The sequence below is a fragment of the Polypterus senegalus genome, unplaced genomic scaffold (assembly GCF_016835505.1).
Source record: "Polypterus senegalus isolate Bchr_013 unplaced genomic scaffold, ASM1683550v1 scaffold_820, whole genome shotgun sequence".
In the NCBI taxonomy this organism is placed as follows: Eukaryota; Metazoa; Chordata; class Cladistia; order Polypteriformes; family Polypteridae; genus Polypterus; species Polypterus senegalus.
The window spans coordinates 12,837-33,350 of NW_024382036.1; the positions used below are offsets into that span (position 1 = coordinate 12,837).

The 20,514-nt window shown below is 42.6% G+C and overlaps 1 protein-coding gene across 1 annotated transcript; it reads right to left on the reverse strand.

Moving 5' to 3' along the window:
* Nucleotides 1–2,522: 2,522 nt before the first annotated feature.
* On the reverse strand, nucleotides 2,523–18,992 carry LOC120520978 (E3 ubiquitin/ISG15 ligase TRIM25-like; the record flags this gene model as incomplete). The annotated part of the gene is made up of 3 exons (XM_039742913.1): nucleotides 18,385–18,992; nucleotides 4,174–4,269; nucleotides 2,523–2,597 (listed from the first exon to the last, which is right to left on the reverse strand). Coding segments are annotated over exons 1-3 (750 nt in total), but the record flags the coding sequence as incomplete, so codon positions are not given.
* Between the last annotated feature and the right edge of the window lie 1,522 nt (nucleotides 18,993–20,514).

The following is a 20,514-nucleotide window of genomic DNA, read 5'->3' on the forward strand; positions in this document are numbered from 1 at the left end:
GTAGTGAACACTTTGAGGAATGAAACCTGTTATCTTTACAACGGTTGACAAACACGGAATGTAACTTGAACACAACACATCCTCCAAATATGAACCTGATTGAAATAAATAATGATAATCAAATCCTTGATGACAGCAACATTCATAACAGTGACAAAAAATTACATTGACAATCATGTTATGTTCTTTTAAAATGTTTCCTTTTCTTTTTCATAACTTCTTTAACACACTACTTCGCTGCGAAGCGCGGGTATTTTGCTAGTCTGCTATAAATGGCAGTAAATGCCTCAAAACTCCATAGATGGCGCTACATATGGCTCCAGGTGGCTCCAAAATCCATACTAACCCCTACTCTCTCTTCTGTTTCTTTTCCCTGTTTTCTGTGGCGGCAACTGCACCACCACCACCTAATCAAAGCACCATGATGTTCCTACATTGATGGATTAAAGGCCAGAAGTCCACAAGACCATCATCATCCAGCCCTTCCATGAGAACCTTACATACAAGGAGCACTGATCATTTATGTTAGGTAGAATGCCTAGAGGGGGCTGGTCAGGAGTCTCATGACCTGGATCCCCTGCAGATTTTATTTTTTCTACAGCTGTCTGGAGTTTATTTTTTTTGTTTGTTTGTTTTTTTCTGTCCTCCCTGGCCATTGGACCTTACTTTTATTATATGTTAATGAGTTTTGTCTTATTTTAATTCTTAATTTGTCTTTTATTTCTCTTTTCTTCATCATGTAAATCACTTTGAGCTACATTATTTGTATGAAAATGTGCTATAGAAATAAATGCTGTTGTTGTTGTTCATACTACAACAAGATTATGATTGAAACCTACTACTGAGGCAATACAGGAGATTTTCAAAGCTAAAAATGGAAAATTCTTCAATGGTCAAGCCAGTCACCAAATTTAAATCCAATTGAGCAATCCTTCCATATGCTTGATAGAAAACTTAAGGGGACAAGAACCCCCAGACCCCGACAAGTAGGAGCTGAAGATGGCTGTATTAAGTCGCTTGGCAGAGCATCACCAGGGAAGATCCTCAGCACCTGGTGGTGTCCATGAATTGCAGACTTCAAACAGTCATTGCATGCAAGGGATATGTGACAAAGTCCTAAATATGATAGCTTTAGTAGACCTGCCATTGCTGTGTCCCAAATATTATGGTGCTCTGGGTAAATCAATGAAAATGAATCTTTATCACAAATATTATGGAGGGCACTGTATATAATAAAACACCCTTGATATCAAAGGCTGATAAGTAAATGTAAAGAACAGGCCTTATTCATGCATTTCACCACTCAATGTCCTGTTATTGTCACTCTAAAGAGGACAAGAAGAGGGCATTGAGTGGATTTTCTTAACAATATGAACAGGTGCTGTACCTGATGGAGTCAGTGTCATGATGTCCCACTGGCTGATCATCTTCAAACTTTTTTTCAGATATGACAGCTCATTTCTAAGATCCTCAGAAGAGAAATCAGCAGTGACAGTGAAACTGAGCGAGTCTCCATCAGAAGGAAGGACACAGTGAGATGAGAAAGTCTGCGTCAGGAGAGAAGAGAGGATGAGAGTTCAGAGAGGATCAACAAAAAGAAACATCTGATGGAAGATATTTGATGGATCAGTGTGTAAAGGTTCAGCATATCCTGGATGATAGTGCAATAATTCACTACGCTGTTGTATTTATTTTGGATTGCAACTCAACTGCAAACTGACCTCAGACCCTTTCCTGTGGTACTGACAGAATAAATATAATAAACTATATAATATTAAGAAAAACCGACATAGCAGAGAACACAACATAATAAAAAATTATATACAAATCACAAAAGCAAACAACAACAATTGGATCCATAATCCCACATTCCCAACATATACAGTAAAAAATAACACATATGGAAAAATGTTAGACAATTGAGAAAACTCAATGTCCACAAAGTCTTGTCACTCTGACATGAAGTGCTGGTCTTTTTCCCAGTCTCCAGATTTGCTTATTCCACAGTTAAAAGATTGTATACAGCTCACCGAGGCTCGTTCCTCCAAGCTGTCCTGTTTGTTTCTTGATGTACCATGTCAGCTCAGGAATAGCCATGTTGGGAAATTCTTCAAGGTGGCCAAAAAAAAAAGAGGAAGTCTTCTCTCTGGTTGTAGACAGTCTGTGCCTGTTTCACCAGCCCCACTAAAAGTTTGTGTTTTATTTTGCTCTTCTTTGTTTAACTGTAGGTTGGCATCTGTCACCACGACAAACTCTTAAAAATCAACACAACTGATCATGCCAAATGTTTTGAATTTCTATCTGCTTGTTCTCATTTCCCACATAACTCAGTCTCATCAGATTTCCTGTAAGTTTTGCTCTCACCTGCAGGAAGTGGATGTGGTCCTTGGTATCTGAAAGCTCCTTCAGGTCAGCATCTCTCTTCTTCAGCTGCTCAATCTCTTTCTCTATTTTTTCCATGATTCCTTCAGCTTTCTCCATTTCTCTCTTTTCTTGTTCTCTGACCCTCTGAACCAATTTTTCTGAGTTTCTTCAATGCAGCGGATCAGATCAGTGAAGCTTTTCTCATTTTCTTCTAGCTCTCTTTCAACTGATCTCTGATTTAATAAAGAAAAGACATTGAATTGGGTCACCTTATAAGAATTGCCAATCATGAGACACTTTTGTTGGTATTTGATGTTTTAAAAGATAGTTTGGATTGTCTGGTATCCTGACCAAGATGTTTGGTGGTACCTCACTAGAATAGGAGACCAGAATAGTGGAGGGGCAGTGAGAGACTGCTTTCCAGGGTGATATGTTCATCCAGTATTCTGGGTGACAATGACCCTCTGCCAGTGCTCCTATATGGGTACCTGCAAGGGTGAATGGGATATGATGTCTGAACAATCAGACCTTTTGTGCTTCTTTAGAGCTATTAGGAGGATCTACTGGGGGAACAGAGCCATTATCCTATGAAGACTCTAACCCAGAAGTGCTGGAAGTCCCATTGGGTCTGCTTTTAAAAACGGTCTCTCCTGGGTGAGCTGGGTGAGATGGACTATGGGATTAGAAGAAAAGTGGGGAAGAAGAAGAAGTTCTGATTAAATTCAATTCATGAACTTTATTTGTTGTCCCTCATTTTTTTCAGTTGTCAAACTAAAGATTGTGAGTCGTTATTTTACAGGCTGATGCATTTCTAGTTAATTTATTAACATCTCATTATTACTTGTAACTCTGCCATTGCTACTATTGCTTATATTTGTATGGCTCACACCCATGTGCTGGGGGGTGTTAGTGTGCACCCCAAGGTGGCATAGGCCAAAACACCAGCTATGGGTAGCAACAGGTCTCAGTCTAATGTAAGTGTAAGGTAAAGGAGCATGATGTCAAAGGTCAGCAGCCCCAAAGCTGGAGATGTCCACCTGTTTTAAAGACCTTACATAGCTGGATGGTGAGTCTGACAATTGTGACGTAGCATGTAGGAATGAGACACATTAAAGGTTGCCCTTGAAACCAGTCCCCAGAAAGAGTGAAGTAGTGATAGTCAAGATTCCAGTATTACCAGAGTTAAGATGGTTTGCTCTAGAGACTCCAATGATGTGTTAAATTCTAATCCAACAGCTGTCATTGTCAATGTTATCTACTTGTCATTGAGAGAAAGGACAGAGAGCCAGACCTACTGGACAAACTTAACGAGTAAATCTGAAGAGTAGAACTTACAAAGTAATCATCTCAAAAGTACTACCAGTGCCATGTGCCAGTCCAAGTAAGACTGTGGAGATCAGAAGGCTTAACACATACCTGAAAATCTTGGGGTGGGATAAAGTGGGCCTGATGGGTTACATTTGAACCAGAGGGGTACTAATGTGTAGCTTATCATGTATCACAGGTGCATTAATGGGAAGAAGACTGAGCAACACGTATGCAAAAAAGTGGTATTAGTGAGTGGACAGCATGGGTTTAAATGGGTGAGCTCATGTTTCACTAATTTAGGTCAGACTCTCTGAATCTGTAATAAATAAAACAAGAAACACTGTTGATTGTGAAATACCTTGAAGGTTAAAATAAAATTTCTTCTTTTCTTCTCCCACTCTATGCTTTTACATGTCATTGCCAGTAATGTTCTGCTGGCTCTTCTAGCTTTAGTTTATTTATCTTTTTTTTAATATGAAGTGTCATCTTAATTCCACTCACCTTCATCTGCTCCATTGCCCTCCTCATCTCCTTCAGTGTTTTCTCTCGCTGCTCAAGTCCGCTCCTGATTTCACTCTGTGTCACCCACAGCTGTTTCTGTTTTTTTTTAACACAAGAGGACTTTTCATTTCTTGTTTATTTTCTTAGTCCTGACATTTCTCCAAGAAATTTGCTTTACATTTCATGTCACAACTTACTTTTTCTATCACACTTGTCTTCATATTGACAGAATAGGTGACAAACAGATTTGACTTAGCAAATATAAATAGTAGGACAACATAAAAAGAAAGCTGTAATGTAGCAGTGAATATGGAGTTGGAGTTTGAAGAGTGTGAAAAATGAATTCAAGAATTTGAAGACACACTGGTATACAAGTCAGTTCTTGAGATTTAGAAGATATGAGATTTTAGAAGTTCACACACACCAAAAATACTGGACTGTGTAGGGTAAAGAAATGTCTGAAAGCCCAGGAGGACTTGGATATATAATGGCTGCAATGGTAGGACCTACAACATTATCTGATAACACTTGTGAGAATGTCGTGATGTGATGAGTCAAGTGAGATAATGGAGGCCACTAACAAGCATGTGATTGCAATGAGTTCAGGAAGAAGGGCAATGTAAATAAAGACTCCATCCAAAAATGATATTTTTTGTTATATGTTTCATACCCATGTGTTGTGCAGTAATAGCTGAGAAAAATTTTAATCTCGAGTTTTCATGGAGAATACAGATTAAATAAATATAAGCTAATGTTGACCAACACTTTGCAACATCAAACAATATACAAAATACCATTGGGCAGAAAAAATCTCACGACACTCATGTCACATGATCCCCATGCCAGTTATCCAGTTGTTCACTCACTCACTTCACTAACATACAAGGCACAGGTACTTTTTACTAAAGTATTGTTAAATAGATACTTGCAGAAAAATTTGTGTTATAAGTAGGAATTGCATTCACATAATACTGAGCTTTAGATTTGAAGATCTGCAGGTACACGCGCCTATAGAACCACCCCAACTTCTCCCAGAATTACACCTATTTGAATTTTCAAATCAAGATAATGGGAAATGCACATCAAAAAATAAGAATTACAACATTGTGAAATGACTGTCTTCCTCAGTGAAGTGGAGGCAAGGAAAAATTTACTATTTAGCGGCTTAAGCAGTGGTATAAGTAACAAAAGGAAACTGATGGAGTGATACATAATGGCAGAGACACTCACAATTTCAAGTTCAGAAAGTCGCACAGTGCCTGAAATAAAAAAGAACTGGTCAGATATCGAAGATGACATGAACATCTGAGTCTCAGCCCACCGTCTGAAAAAAAGATCTGTTGAGATTAAAGTCAAAATTTCAACTTTTATCTTAAAATTTCCATTTTAATCTCATATTGTATTTTGTCATTAAAGTAGAACATCTAAAATTCATCTTAAAACCAATGTTTAATTTACTAGAGTTTCTCAAACCCTATGGTAAATAAAGTAGCATGTTAAATACTTTGTATTTTGTGTGTTTCCCGACCCAGTCATTAATCACTATGTGTTTCTTAAATGGGCCTTTTCCTACGCGGACAGGAGCGCACAGACAGTGACTGTCACACAGAATACATTACATTCATGGTATTACAGCTCTTTGAACATCTTAGAATACTGACATCTATCTATTACATCTATCTATTATATAGTGCCTTTCACATCTATCTATCTATCTATCTATCTATCTATCTATCTATCTATCTATCTATCTATCTATCTATCTATCTATCTATCTATCTATCTATCTATCTATCTATCTATCTATCTATCTATCTATCTGTCTATCAAGTGCATGTCAAAGAGAGGCAAGGTGAGGACAACTGAACACTGAACTGAAGTTAAGAGTCAGTGAAAGAAGGCCTGGCAGGTTAAACAAAAGACTTGTGTGTCAAACCAAACAATATCAGTCTGTCCTACAGCTGGATGTCTGTCTTTAATGCACCTACAGAATTGATTTATATCAAACAATCCAAATCAAGTGAAACCCAAACAATAGACAACATAAACAGACTAAAAATTAGAATCTGATCTTCCCTCACTGATCCAGTATTAATTTCCTGATCCATGTAAAATTGAAAAAGATAAGACCAGTCCATACATTTTATTGCTGTTTAAGGTTTTGTTTGATAAACGTTTGCTTGCCTTTAAGTAAAGCTGGTTTAATTATTGACATTCTAGTGAGGACACAGCCACCTTCATATCTACTTACAGAGACCTTGCTTAGGCAATATGACACTGTTCCTTTATTTAAAACAGCACTAGAGCATGCTGGGAGAGAGAAGTACTGGCTAGGAAAATCACGGATTCTCAGCAGCGTTTGACGCAGATGGCAGCTCGTTAACAAACATTCTAAACAACTAAGACACATTTACGGCAAATTTATTTACTGACAACGCAATTAATCCGTAAGTATAACTCACTCAACCTGGAGGTAAATGAAGAAAATTTGGAAAGTCTACAAAATTATATTGATCAAGTTTTGAGTCTGTTGTCATGGGGCCTAAGAAAGCAGCAGCTGACACGGAAACACCTGCTACCAAGAGAAGCCGTCCTCAGGATTCCCCGAGCGACCTCATCTCCCCGCAAGGATATATTAGAATTATTAGATTCTATAGATAAAAGGTTTTTGGGATTTGAGGGACGACTCCACCTGCTCGAGGTTCTACACCAGGAGTTCCAGAACCTCCGACAATCTCTGGAATTCAGCCAGGATCTGGTGGAGCGGCTTGCTGCTGAAAACGAGTCTCTGGGAGACTGTGTCTTCCTGACAGAGGGAATGACAAGGATCTCCCAGGACAACAAGACCCTGAAGGAGACGGTTTTGGATCTTCAGGCCCGCAGCATGAGAGACAATCTGGTGTTCGCAGGCCTGCCGGAGCAGACGGGAGGACAACCGGAGGATTGCTGAAGAAACAATCAAAAACTTTCTCCAGACTCACATGAAGATACCTGAAGAAACGGTAAAACCATCACCTTTCACCGGGTACATCGCCATGGAGCCAAGAGAGCAGACAGCAGAAGATCTCGCCCCATCGTGGCCAGATTTGAGCATTTTAAACAAAAGGATTTTATTAAGAGCCGCGGGAAGGAGCTCAAAGGAAAAGATTTCAGCGTAAACAATCAATTTCCTAAAGAAATTTTTGATTGCCGCAGAGTTCTGTTCCCACTGCGTAAAAAACCTTCCAAGAAGGGAGCCGCTGTCATTTCTGTGGACAAGCTCACGCCAACAACAGGCTGTACAAGGAGCGAGGAGTGACAGACTGGCTTTATTAGCCCAACATCAGGTCACAAGTTTATTATTCTTATCGGGATTCACTGGGTATGAGCATGTCAGGATATAAAAAAAGCTGCTATATCCGTGTTTAGATGATGGGATCACCTGTTCTCTCACCACCCAACACCTCTAGCACCTTTTCTTTTACTTTTTTTTTTCTTAACCTTTATCACTCTTTCCTTTCCTTCTTTTACCTGCTTCTGGAACTTTACATCCGCATGACACAATCACACAACTTTCCTACACAGCCAGCACACACACAACGCACTGGATACAAACACTAGATTATAATTATTACATTTTATCATACAACCACAAACACTCTTGGTTCTGTCTGATTATTATTATTTTATTATTGTCTGATTATTATCAGCATTAGTATTATTAGTATTATTATTATTATTATTATTATCATCAGTACTATTATTATCATCAGCATTATTATTATTATTATTATCATTAGCACTATTATTATTATTATTATTATTATTATCAGCACTATTATTATTATTATTAGCATTATTATTATCATCAGCATTATTATTATTATTATTTTCAGTATTAATATTATTATTATTTTCAGCATTAATAATATTATTATTGTTATTAGCATTATTATACATATATTTTTATTTACTTATTTATTGCTTTATTTTTTCAGATTAAATTATACATTTATTTACTTAATTTATTCACATGAAGGCACCATACATTAGCTAATCACACACACAACTATGGGTACACTAAGGTTTGTCAGTTGGAATGTTCACAGAACTGGCTCTAGAGAGAAGAGATTAAAGATTTTTGATCAGCTTAAAAGACTGCAGGCAGATGTTGTCTTATTACAAGAGACTCATAGGTCTGCCACAGTTGCAGATGAACTTAAAACATCTGAGTTTCCCAGACTGTTCTCTGCTGCCTATAACTCTAGACAAAGAGGTGTAGCTATTTTAATACACAAAAATACAAATTTCACAGTATTGGACACAGTCTCGGATCCAGATGGTAGATTTATAATACTAAAACTATCTATACAAAATCAAAGCTTATGTATTGTTAGCATATACTGTCCAAACATAGATGACCCCACATTCTTTCATAATTTTTTCTCTGTACTCTCTGAACACTTGGACTGTCCTCTTATACTTGCGGAGATTTTAATTTTGGATGGATCATTCTTCAGACAGGCTCAGTACAGCTGGGACTCAGCGCAATTGGCATTCCACTAATATAGTCAAACAGTATATGAGTGATTATGGGCTTTGTGATGCATGGCGATCTTTTTATCCCAGCCGTAGAGAGTATACTTTTTTCTCACACGTTCATCACTCTCACTCACGTTTGGACTATTTTCTAGTCAGCAGCTCATTATTGGCTGACATTTCAAACACGGAGATACACCCTATAGTTGTCAGCTTATCATGCTCCAGTTTCTTTAACTCTGTTAAATAAGAAAACAATCCCATCAAGTAAAAACTGGAGGTTTAATACGTCACTGCTTAAAGACGAAGGTTTTGTGGAATATTATAAAAAAGAGTGGGCTTTATATTTAGAACACAATGACCTGCCTGGAACATCAGCATCTGTTCTCTGGGAGGTAGGAAAGCAGTGATGAGAGGTAAAATAATCTCCTTCTCATCACATAAGAAAAAATAGAAAACAAACATATTCAGGAATTAGAAGAAATCATTAAGTCTTTAGAGGAATCCCCAGAAGAAGAATTACAAAATAAATTGCGTAAAAATAAACTAGAACTTAAAGGAATTATTGACAAAAAAACAATAATTAGCACAAAGACTACGAATAGAAAACTTTGAACACGGTAATAAATCAGGCAAGTTTTTAGCCAACCAGTTAAAAATAAACAAAGAGAAAACTGCCATATCTGCTGTTAAAGACTCAACTGGGAATATAGTATATGATCCTGAAAGAATAAACAACACTTTCAGAGACTTTTACAAAACCTTGTACTCACCACAGATTAACCCATCAGATAATGAGATTAATGAGTTTCTAGACAGGATAATACTTCCTAAATTATCAGATAGCCAAGCTACAGTCCTGGACTCGCCATTAACATCAGATGAGCTCCAGGAAGCTCTTAACTCCATGCCTAATAGAAAGGCTCCAGGTCCAGATGGGTTTCCAGCAGAGTTCTACAAAGAATTCTGGATCATTCTGGCTCCAACATTCTTCAGAATGATGAGTGAAATAGAAGAAAATTTGCGTGTCCCAATGATCCTAGGAGCTATGTTGTCCGGGGCTGTATGCCCCTGGTAGGGCCACCCAAGGCAAACTGGTCCTAGGTGAGGGATGAGACAAAGAGCGGTTCAACAAACCTCTGATGAAGAATAAAACCTTGGACGACATTTTCCCTGCCCGGCGCGCGGGTCACCGGGGCCCCCCTCTGGAGCCAGGCCTGGAGGTGGGGCTCGATGGTGAGCGCCTGGTGGCCGGGCCTGCACCCATGGGGTCGGCCGGGCACAGCCCGAAGAGGTAACATGGGTCCTCCTCCCCATGGGATCACCACCTATGGGTGGGGCCAAGGAGGTTGGGTGCAGTGTGAGTTGGGTGGTGGCCGAAGGCGGGACCTTGGCGGTCTGATCCTCGGCTACAGAAACTGGCTCTTGGGACGTGGAATGTCACCTCTCTGAAGGGGAAGGAGCCTGAGCTAGTGCGAGGTCGAGAGGTTCCGCTAGATATAGTCGGACTCACCTCGACGCACAGCTTGGACTCTGGAACCAATCTCCTTGAGAGGGGCTGGACTCTCTACCACTCTGGAGTTGCCCCCGGTGAGAGGCGCCGAGCAGGTGTGGGCATACTTATTGCCCCCCGACTTGGAGCCTGTGTGTTGGGGTTTACCCCGGTGGATGAGAGGGTGGCCTCCCTCCGCCTTCGGGTGGGGGGAAGGGTCCTGACTGTTGTTTGTGCGTATGCGCCGAACAGCAGTAGGAGTATCCACCCTTTTTGGAGTCACTGGAGGGGGTGCTAGAGGGCATACCTTTTGGGGATTCCCTTGTTTTGCTGGGAGACTTCAATGCTCACGTGGGCAATGACAGTGAGACCTGGAAGGGCGTGACTGGGAGGAACGGCCCCCCCGATCTGAACCCGAGCGGTGTTTTGTTATTGGACTTCTGTGCTCGTCACGTGAGGGTCGGCTGGGAACGGCTGGCAGAGTCCCCTGTCAGAAGTAGCTTCAACTCCCACTTCCAGCAGAACTTCAACCACGTCCCGAGGGAGGTGGGGGACATTGAGTCCGAATGGGCCATGTTCCGCGCCTCTATTGTTGAGGCGGCTGACCGGAGCTGTGGCCGCAAGGTGGTCGGTGCCTGTCGGGCGGCAATCCCGAACCCGCTGGTGGACACCGCGTGAGGGATGCCGTCAAGCTGAAGAAGGAGTCCTATAGGACTTTTTGTCCTGTGGGTCTCTGGAGGCAGCTGATAGGTACCGCAGGCCAAGCTGAACGGCTTCGGTTGTTGCTGAGGCAAAACTTGGGCATGGGAGGAGTTTGAGAGGCCATGGAGAACGACTTTCGGACGGCTTCGAGGAGATTCTGGTCCACCGTCCGGCGTCTCAGGAGGGGGAAGCAGTGCAGTGTCAACACCGTATATGGTGGGGATGGTGCGCTGCTGACCTCACTTCGGACGCTGGGTCGGTGGGAGGAGTACTTCGAAGACCTCCTCAATCCCACTAACATGCCTTCCAATGAGGAAGCAGAGCCTGGGCTCTTCCATCTCTGGGACTGAAGTCACCGAGGTGGTCAAAAAACTCCTTGGTGGCAGGGCCCCGGGGGTGGATGAGATACGCCCGGAGTTCCTTAAGGCTCTGGATGTTGTAGGACTGTCTTGGTTGACACGTCTCTGCAACATCGCATGGACATCGGGAACAGTGCCTCTGGATTGGCAGACTGGGGTGGTGGTCCCCCTCTTTAAAAAGGGGGACCGGAGGGTGTGTTCCAACTATAGAGGGATCACACTCCTCAGCCTCCCTGGAAAAGTCTATTCGGGGTTCTGGAGAGGAGGGTCCGTCGGATAGTCGAACCTCGGATTCAGGAGGAACAGTGTGGTTTTCGTCCTGGTTGAGGAACAGTGGACCAGCTCTTCACCCTTAGCAGAGTCCTGGAGGGTGCATGGGAGTTTGCCCGACCAGTCTACATGTGTTTTGTGGACTTGGAAAAGGCGTTCGACCGTGTCCAAAGGGGAATCCTGTGGGGGTGCTCCGGGAGTATGGGGTACCGGACCCCCTGATAAGAGCTGTTCGGTCTCTGTACAACCGGTGTCAAAGCCTGGTCCGCATTGCTGGCAGTAAGTCCAGCCCGTTTCCAGTGAGAGTTGGACTCCGCCAGGGCTGCCCTTTGTCACCAATTCTGTTCATAACTTTTATGGACAGAATTTCTAGGCTCAGCCAGGGTGTTGAAGGGGTCTGGTTTGGTGGACTCAGGATTGGGTCAATGCTTTTTGCAGATGATGTTGTCCTGTTTGCTTCATCAGGCCGTGATCTTCAGCTCTCTCTGGATCGGTTCGCAGCTGAGTGTGAAGCGGCTGGGATGAGAATCAGCACCTCCAAATCCGAGCATGGTTCTCAGCCGAAAAGGGTGGAGTGCCCTCTCAGGGTTTGGGGAGAGATCCTGCCCCAAGTGGAGGAGTTCAAGTATCTTGGGGTCTTGTTCATGAGTTAGGGAATAATGGAGTGTGAGATCGACAGGCGGATCGGTGCGGCATCCGCAGTGATGCGGGCTCTGCATCGGTCTGTCGTGGTGAAAAAGGAGTTGAGCCGTAAGGCAAAGCTCTCAATTTACCAGTCGGTCAACGCTCCTACCCTCACCTATGGTCATGAGCTATGGGTAGTGACCGAAAGAACGAGATCGCGAATACAAGCGGCTGAAATGAGTTTCCTCCGCAGGGTGTCTGGGCTTTCCCTTAAAGACAGGGTGAGAAGCTCAGTCATCCGGGAGGGGCTCAGAGTAGAGCCGCTGCTCCTCCGCATCGAGAGGAGTCAGATTAGGTGGCTCGGGAATCTGATCAGGATGCCTCCTGGACGCCTCCCTGGTGAGGTGTTCCGGGCACGTCCAACCGGGAGGAGGCCCCGGGGAAGACCCAGGACACGCTGGAGGGACTATGTCTCCCGGCTGGCCTGGGAACGCCTTGGGATTCTCCTGGAAGAGCTGGAAGAAGTGGCGGGAGAGGGAAGTCTGGGCCTCTCTGCTTAAGCTGCTGCCCCCGCGACCCGACCTCGGATAAGCGGAAGAGGATGGATGGATGGATAGAAGAAAATGGTAGACTACAGCCAAACATGAATTCAACCAACATTAGTCTCCTGTTAAAACCAGGCAAAGATCCTATATTTCCTACCAGCTATCGCCCCATTTCTCTTATTAATGTTGACCTCAAAATAATTTGTAAAGCCCTTGCAAAAAGATTAGAGAAGGTAACCCCTTTCATAATACACCTAGACCAAACTGGTTTCATTAAGGGGAGACATTCATCCACAAATTCACGTAGATTACTTAACTTAATAGACTTTTCTTACAGCAGAAACATGGAAACCAGTATATTATCTCTCGATGCAGAAAAGGCTTTTGATAGAGTTAACTGGAAGTTCTTATTTGCAACTTTACATAAATTTGGTTTTGGAAACTTCTTCATAAACTGGTTAAAAATATTATACAGTTCACCAACAGCATGCGTCAGGACAAATGACCAAACATCAGATAGCTTCTGTCTTCAGAGGGGGACCAGGCAGGGATGCCCACTCTCCCCTTGCTATTTGCTATCTTTATTGAACCACTAGCAGCAGCAATCAGGCAAACTACAGTTATTAAAGGCATAAAGTGTAAGAACATAGAACATAAAATCAGTCTTTATGCAGATGACGTGTTACTTTTTCTCCAGAATTCTCAATCCTCACTCTCCCAAGCAATTGAACTAATAAACTCCTTTTCAAGAGTTTCAGATTATCCAATAAACTGGTTAAAATCCACAGTTCTCACAATTAATTTCTCTTTGTCAATTCCCTTAATACACAATTGGAATCAGGGAATATTACATACCTGGGCATTCATGTCTCTCCCAGGCTGGCAGATCTAACTAAACTAAACTACATCCCACTATTAAAGAAAGTGGAAGATGATCTTGCTAGATGGAAATCCTTACCGATATCACTTATGGGGAGGGTTGCCACAATTAAAATGATGGTTTTACCAAGAATCAATTACTTATTTTCTATGATCCCAAACAAGCCATCATCTGATTGGTTTAGATCCCTGGACTCCTCCATCACTAAATTCCTTTGGAAGGATAAACCTCCACGAATTAGCTTAAAAACACTACAGAAGACCAAAGATAGAGGAGGGCTGGATCTACCCAACTTCTATCATTATTTCTTAACCAACAGGCTCCAATATATACCAAGATGGTTACAACATAACCCGCTGGATGAGTCCTGGTTAGATGTAGAACAGACACTTTGCAATACTATAGAGCTTTGGACCTACCGTCTATTAGCTCAAAAATAAGAAAGCATAAAAGCTTTAAAAGTATTAATATCAGTACCTCACTGACAGCATGGTGGGAATATCTAAAATGACGAGTCTTCACTAATTCCATGCAGACACACCCATCTGGAATAATCCTGACATATTGCAAAACAATAAAATGATGAACCTCCCATACTGGAAAAGTAAAGGAATTCTATACATGGAACACATATTTGAAGGATTGGATTTCATTCCATTTAACAGAATAGTCTCCCAATTTGGGATAGACAAGAATAGATTTTAGAATATCTCCAAATTAAATCAGTAGTTAAAGAAAACTTTAAGATTAATAAAGTAGAATTACAAACACCATCAAGGGTATTAGACTTCTGTAATCTCAAACACCCCAAATTACTGTCTAAAGTATATAAAACATTGACCAAAATAGATGATACAATAGCAATTCCTATAGGCAAATGGGAGGAGGATCTATTAGTTAGCTTTGATCAGACTTTTAAAACGATCAGAAACCCCTGTTTAAAAACTTTTAAAACGATCAGAAACCCCAATTTACAACTAATTCAATACAAAATTCTACACAGAGTACACTATACAGGTCATCGGATGTTCAGGATGGGATTTGTGCCATCTGACACCTGCACACACTGCACAGACAACATTCCTGACAGTTATATCCACGCACTGTGGTCATGTCCACCTGTTCAGGGATTCTGGTATAGAGTATGTGAAGACCTGTCAAAGTGTCTGAAATGTGATATCCCAACTTCCCCCTCATTTTGCTTGCTGGGGAACCTAGAGGATGTCCCGATTGAAACAAATTTGGTTCACATGGTTCTCACTGCCATATGCATCGCTAAGAAAACTATCCTCATAAACTGGAAAAACAAAGATAATCTTTGCATTAACCAGTATAGAAATCTTTTATTGGATCATATTACACTTGAGACAGCCTCTGCCTCCACTTCAAATCAATCTCTGGGCTCCTTAGATCTATTCCATCACATAGCGATGATGGAGGGTCATTGATATTGTCCTGCGGGATGCTGTGGTTGATGTTGTGGAGAGTCTGAGCTTAGAGTATCTGGAGGATCCCTGGGGGTGGGTTCACTAGGGGGGTCTTGGGCTGGGGGGCTGCTGCCCCACTCTGGTGGTGCTTGGGTTGCCTTGGGGGGTGGACTTCTGGTAGTTGACCTTGGCTGCATCGCCCCTGGGTGGGTCTGGGTGGGGGCCTGGTGGCTTGGGGTATGAGGGCGGCCGTCCCCGGATGGGGATCTGGGTGGGGTCTTGGGGATTGGGTCCTGGCATGTACGCTGCCGGGAAGAACCGGAACATGGGGCAGTGCCGGGCCCTGGCTCCGGGAGTTCAGGATGAAAACACTTCTGTTCCACCATGGGAGAGGGGGATGTCCGGGAGGGGGAGGATCCAGCTTTACCTGGGTGTCTTATGTCTTACTTAATCTGAATGTTGAGTAAATGTGGGGATGGGAGTAAATATTCTGCTGGGGTGGTGTGGGTTGGTGCCTCGGACTCTGTGGGGCTCTGTGATGCTGCTGCTTCGGGTCATGGCTAGATGGGCTGGGGCCTCCATGCCCCGGGTGGATTTTGGGAGCGGAAATTTCAGCCTCACTCCGAGTGCCGGTGCCCACTTCTAATTTTAAACTGCACCTAGTCACGGAGGGTTTTGGGGGGGGGAGTGGGGCTGTGTGTTGGCATCGGCTGGTGTAGGCCACATGATGCCAGCACTGCCCGCGCTCCCCAACCACGAAATGCACCTTATCAACACACATCAATATTACATTGGAGCCGGGAATGGTTGTACCTCAGGTACGGCAGCACCAAGACCAGAGTTAGTAGGCTGTGTATGGGGAGTGTGAATGGGTGTCTGGCGTACATCCTTGAAAGTCTTGGGTTGTATGTGTATGTGAGAGCATGAGGGAGGGAGTGTATGACTGTGTTTGTGTGTGACTGTATATGTCAGGTGGGATTTTGGACTCCTCCCCTCTCCTGGGACATCTGGCGATGCTACAACATCTTCGCCTACCCTCCCCCTGCAACATATTATTTTTTTTTTTTTAAGCATCTGTCTGGTCGCTCCCAGTGGCTGCCTAGTGGGATCTGGATCCCTGGGCTCTGTTGGGTCCTCGGCGGGGTGGGTCACTCTTGGGTCCCGGCTGCTGGGTTTCGGGCCCGGCCGACTTGGGGGTGAGCGGCTGCGGGTGGGCCTGAGGGATTGCCGTTGATATCTCCCGGGACTCTGCCGGCTGCTGGTTGTGGCCCCCCTGGGGTAATCCTCTGCGCCTCGAGGGGGGGTTGGGGCTTCTCTGGTGACGGTCTCCCTGGGGTCTCCGCGCTCTGGGGTGACCTATGGATCTCTGGGCATGGAACTCCCACCATCTTCCGCACGTTTTTGGGGGCAGGTCTGTGGCCCTTCACACTCACTATTGGACGCTCCTATAGAGAAACCTTACACATACAAGCGTGCGTACGCACACAGGTGCTCACATGGTGCTTTCATAAGTATGACTTGGACATCTTCAGCACATGACCTAAGGTTGTGGTTGGCCCTAAATGCCTTAGTAATAATTACTGTATGATTGTCAGCAAACATTTTTACTTTTATATATCTTCATGTAGCTGATGCAGCAATGTTTTTGTCTTGTCTTGCCTTTACCTCCATCTCCTCCTTTTCTCTCTACTTTTTCTTTCACTTTTTTCTGTGTCTCAGGTTCGAATCTTAAAAACATCTGAAAATATTTCTAATAAAGTTTTGGTATCAGGTGTGACGTCAGCAGAAGCTGTAATGCTCCATCTGAGAGAAAAACTGTAAGGCTAGTCGCCAGCATTCAGACATCAATTCTGATTGCTTCACAGCCGAACAGGACACGGTAAAAAGAAAAAAAAAAAACAGCACTAGAAAGTTTTTCTTTCCTTCATAAATCAGAAAATGTCAATTACGAAAGCGGCGTTGAACAGTTTTTTGTGATGAACTGAATATGGCTTCTCAAAATGGAAGTGAATGCACATCATTTGATGTGCTTACTGTATATTAGATATGAAACAGAGTCAGTAACATTGGTTGCAGTAATTTACAGGCCACTTGAGGCAAAGACATTATGCATGACTGAATTTTCCTCCTTTTCATCTGACCACATTAAATGTTATGATGGACTGGCAGTGATGGGTGGGTATAATGTTGGCATAGATCATGGGTGTCCAACTCCGATCCTGGAGAGCTGCAGTTATCTGCAGGCTTTTTGCAGTGCCACTTTCTTATTTAGTGACCTAAGTCATTGACTTCTTTTGACTTCTTTTCACTTCATTTTACTTTCTATTTTATTTAAGCCTCAACCTTCTGAATTGTTTCATTTTTGCATAAATGGCACACAAACAATGAGATGTGAAGTGAACAAACAGCTACCTCAAGGCCTCAGACTCCAGTTTCTTAATTAGAAGTCAATTCATGTTGTTAATTAAACCTGTTATTTAATTCCATGGCTTGCTTCTGCTCTCATTCTACCACCACAGACATTTCTAAAATTGTTGGCTTTCCATTTCCTAAAAACCCAAATGTTGTTTTGACCTGAGTGGATCAACATCCTGAGACCTTCACCTTTCTTTACTTTCAGACATCATATGATGGATACAGGTTGCTGGCCATGTGTTGAATCATTTAGGATCACTTTATTGTTTGACTGCTATTTAAGGAAAAATGAAACAATTAAAGGGTCTGAGTCTTATTTAAAAAGACATTTAAAATGAAGGCAACAAAAGTTATTTAACAGCAAAAACTGGTCACTAATTAAGAAAAGAGTGAGAATAAAAACCTGCAGCCACATTAGCCCTCTAAGACTGGAGCTGGACACCCTCAGCATAGTTAATTACACACCTGCTGGACTTGGTGGGCTTTATCACATTGTTGAAGGTCAGAGTTCATGTCACAATCATACCATTAGGGAGAATAATCAGTCAGGGTATTGACATTCAAAATGTCCTTACTGCTCCACTAAATTTAATGATCTCTAATCACTAATTAAGTGCATGGTTAGTTTATTTTAATTAAAATGAGAATTTCTATACAGCAATACTACTATGAAACTTTAAGCTCAATTTATTGTAAACACTATGAACTTAGACAATCAAACAAAAAACTGCTTAGATCACAATGAAACTCAACGTGATTTAATGAGCTCACGTGACTGTCCATGGGTAATACCTGGCATCATATCCTGGACTGTCTCATGCCTTGCACACCAGGACAGACTCCAGCTCACTACTATCCTTGAAAAGTCAGATTTATAAAATGGATGAATAGATTCCTCTGCTGCACAGGGTTTAAAAATCCCTTGCAATTTAACTCCTGCAAGTTAGTTCATTTCTGTTTAACAGTAAACCACACTCACCTGGTTTTCTTGTCTTTCCATCTCCAGCTCAACCATTTCATGACCATGATGTTCAGTCAGTCCACACATCATGCAGATGCAGGTGTCGTCAGTTTTACAAAACATCTCCAGACTTTTCTGATGTTTTGCACAGAGTTTCTCCTGCGGATTTCTAACTGGATCAGTCAGCTTGTGGTACTTCAGGGCTGCTACTTCATTGTGAGGCTGCAGATGAGTCTGACAGAAGGAGGCCAAGCAGGTCAGACAGGACTTCACCGCTCTGAACTTTTTCCCAATGCAGAAGTCACACTCCATGTCTCCAGGGCCAGCATAATTTATAGATGGAGGAGGACTGAGTCTCGGTTTCTTTAATTTTTTGATAACTGCATTCAGCCCAGTGTTTATGTTCAGCATAGGCCTCGTGTTGAAGGTCTCTCTGCACTGAGGACAGCGGCACACTTGGCTCTGATCCCAGAAATCAGTGAGGCACTTCAGACAGAAATTATGCCCACAGGCAATGGAGACAGGGTCAGTCAGGGTGTCCAGACACAGCGAGCAGGTGAACTCGTCCTGTAATCCACACAGCTGGGTTTCAGCCATTGTCAGTGTGAGGAGAAGCAGGTAGAGAGAATCAGTCAGATAAACAAGGAGTGACTGTGAAGAAACAAAAGTGAAAGTTTGTTTGTGCTCATTGAGGAGGAGGAGGAGGAGGTAGATTTGCTTTTCTTTTATTCAGTTTTATTGAGTGTTCCTGCCAGTCCCCGCATGTTGCTGTATGCTGTTTCTTTTGTACTCCAGGACATGCAGAGGAAAGAATGGTAAAGACCAGTAACTTCGGCGCTATATGCAATCATCAGACACTCCCCATCTGCCCGTGTCGCTCAAACACAGGAACATATATTGGTGTAAAAGTATAACAAAAGTGCACTTTTTCCATCGCCTTTTCCTGTAAGAAGCAGTGTACACACTTCTCTATGCTGTGGTTTCTATTACACACCTGAAAGAAAGAGACAATACATGTGAAAATATCCAGCATACAGCAACATGCGGGGACTGGCAGGAACACTCAATAAAACTGAATAAAAAGAAAATCAAGTGACGGTGAGATACGAAGAAGGCAGCTTCGCCAGCGTCTGTGTGTCAGAACCGGGTGGGGGGGCGTTAGTATGCATCATGGTACAATGCAGAGCTATAGCGCGTGTGTATTCTGTTTCTTTTGTACTCCAGGGCATGCAGAGGAGAGAATAGTAAAGAGCAGTAAGTTCGGCGCTATATGCAATCATCAGACACTCCCCATCTGCCCGTTGTTTTGTTATACTTTTCAATACTTTTTATACTGCTCAAATGGGCATGCTCAAAAAATACATGTGTAATGCCACGAAAAGTGCACGCAGACACTTCATTTCGCAAACAAAACAAGTGCACTTTTATTCTACCTGTATAACCGAAGAAAAAAGAAAGCAAGTTACAGTAGGCGATTGATATGACAGCTTGCATGGTGCAATGCTAAGAAGTGCTGATTTTCATTCCGTGCTATATAAAATCATCACATTCAAATATTAACAGTTCCACACACCCAAGGACCGTCCTTCCTACATTTACGACACGTGTACTTGTTGCAGTGTACACACCTCTCTGTGCTATGGTTCCTATTACACTGAATGAGCACCTGACACTGTACTTTCTTCCCTGGGGGAAGGTCCCGCATCAGAGAATTTCCAGTTCCTGCATTCACACCCGATCTGACGCTGTTCGTTTTCAAATAATATTGCATTAGTGCGATTATATTTTCACATATATTGTCTCTTTCTTTCAGGTGTGTAATAGAAACCACAGCATAGAGAGAAGTGTGTACATTGCTTCTTACAGGAAAAGGCGATGGAAAAAGTGCACTTGAATAAAAGTGCACTTTTGTTATACTTTTACACCAATATATGTTCCTGTGTTTGAACGACACAGGCAGATGGGGAGTGTCTGATGATTGCATATAGCGCCGAAGTTACTGCTTTTTACCATTCTTTCATCTGCATGTCCTGGAGTACAAAAGAAACAGCATACAGCAACATGCGGGGACTGGCAGGAACACTCAATAAAACTGAATAAAAAGAAAATCAAGTGACGGTGAGATACGAAGAAGGCAGCTTCGCCAGC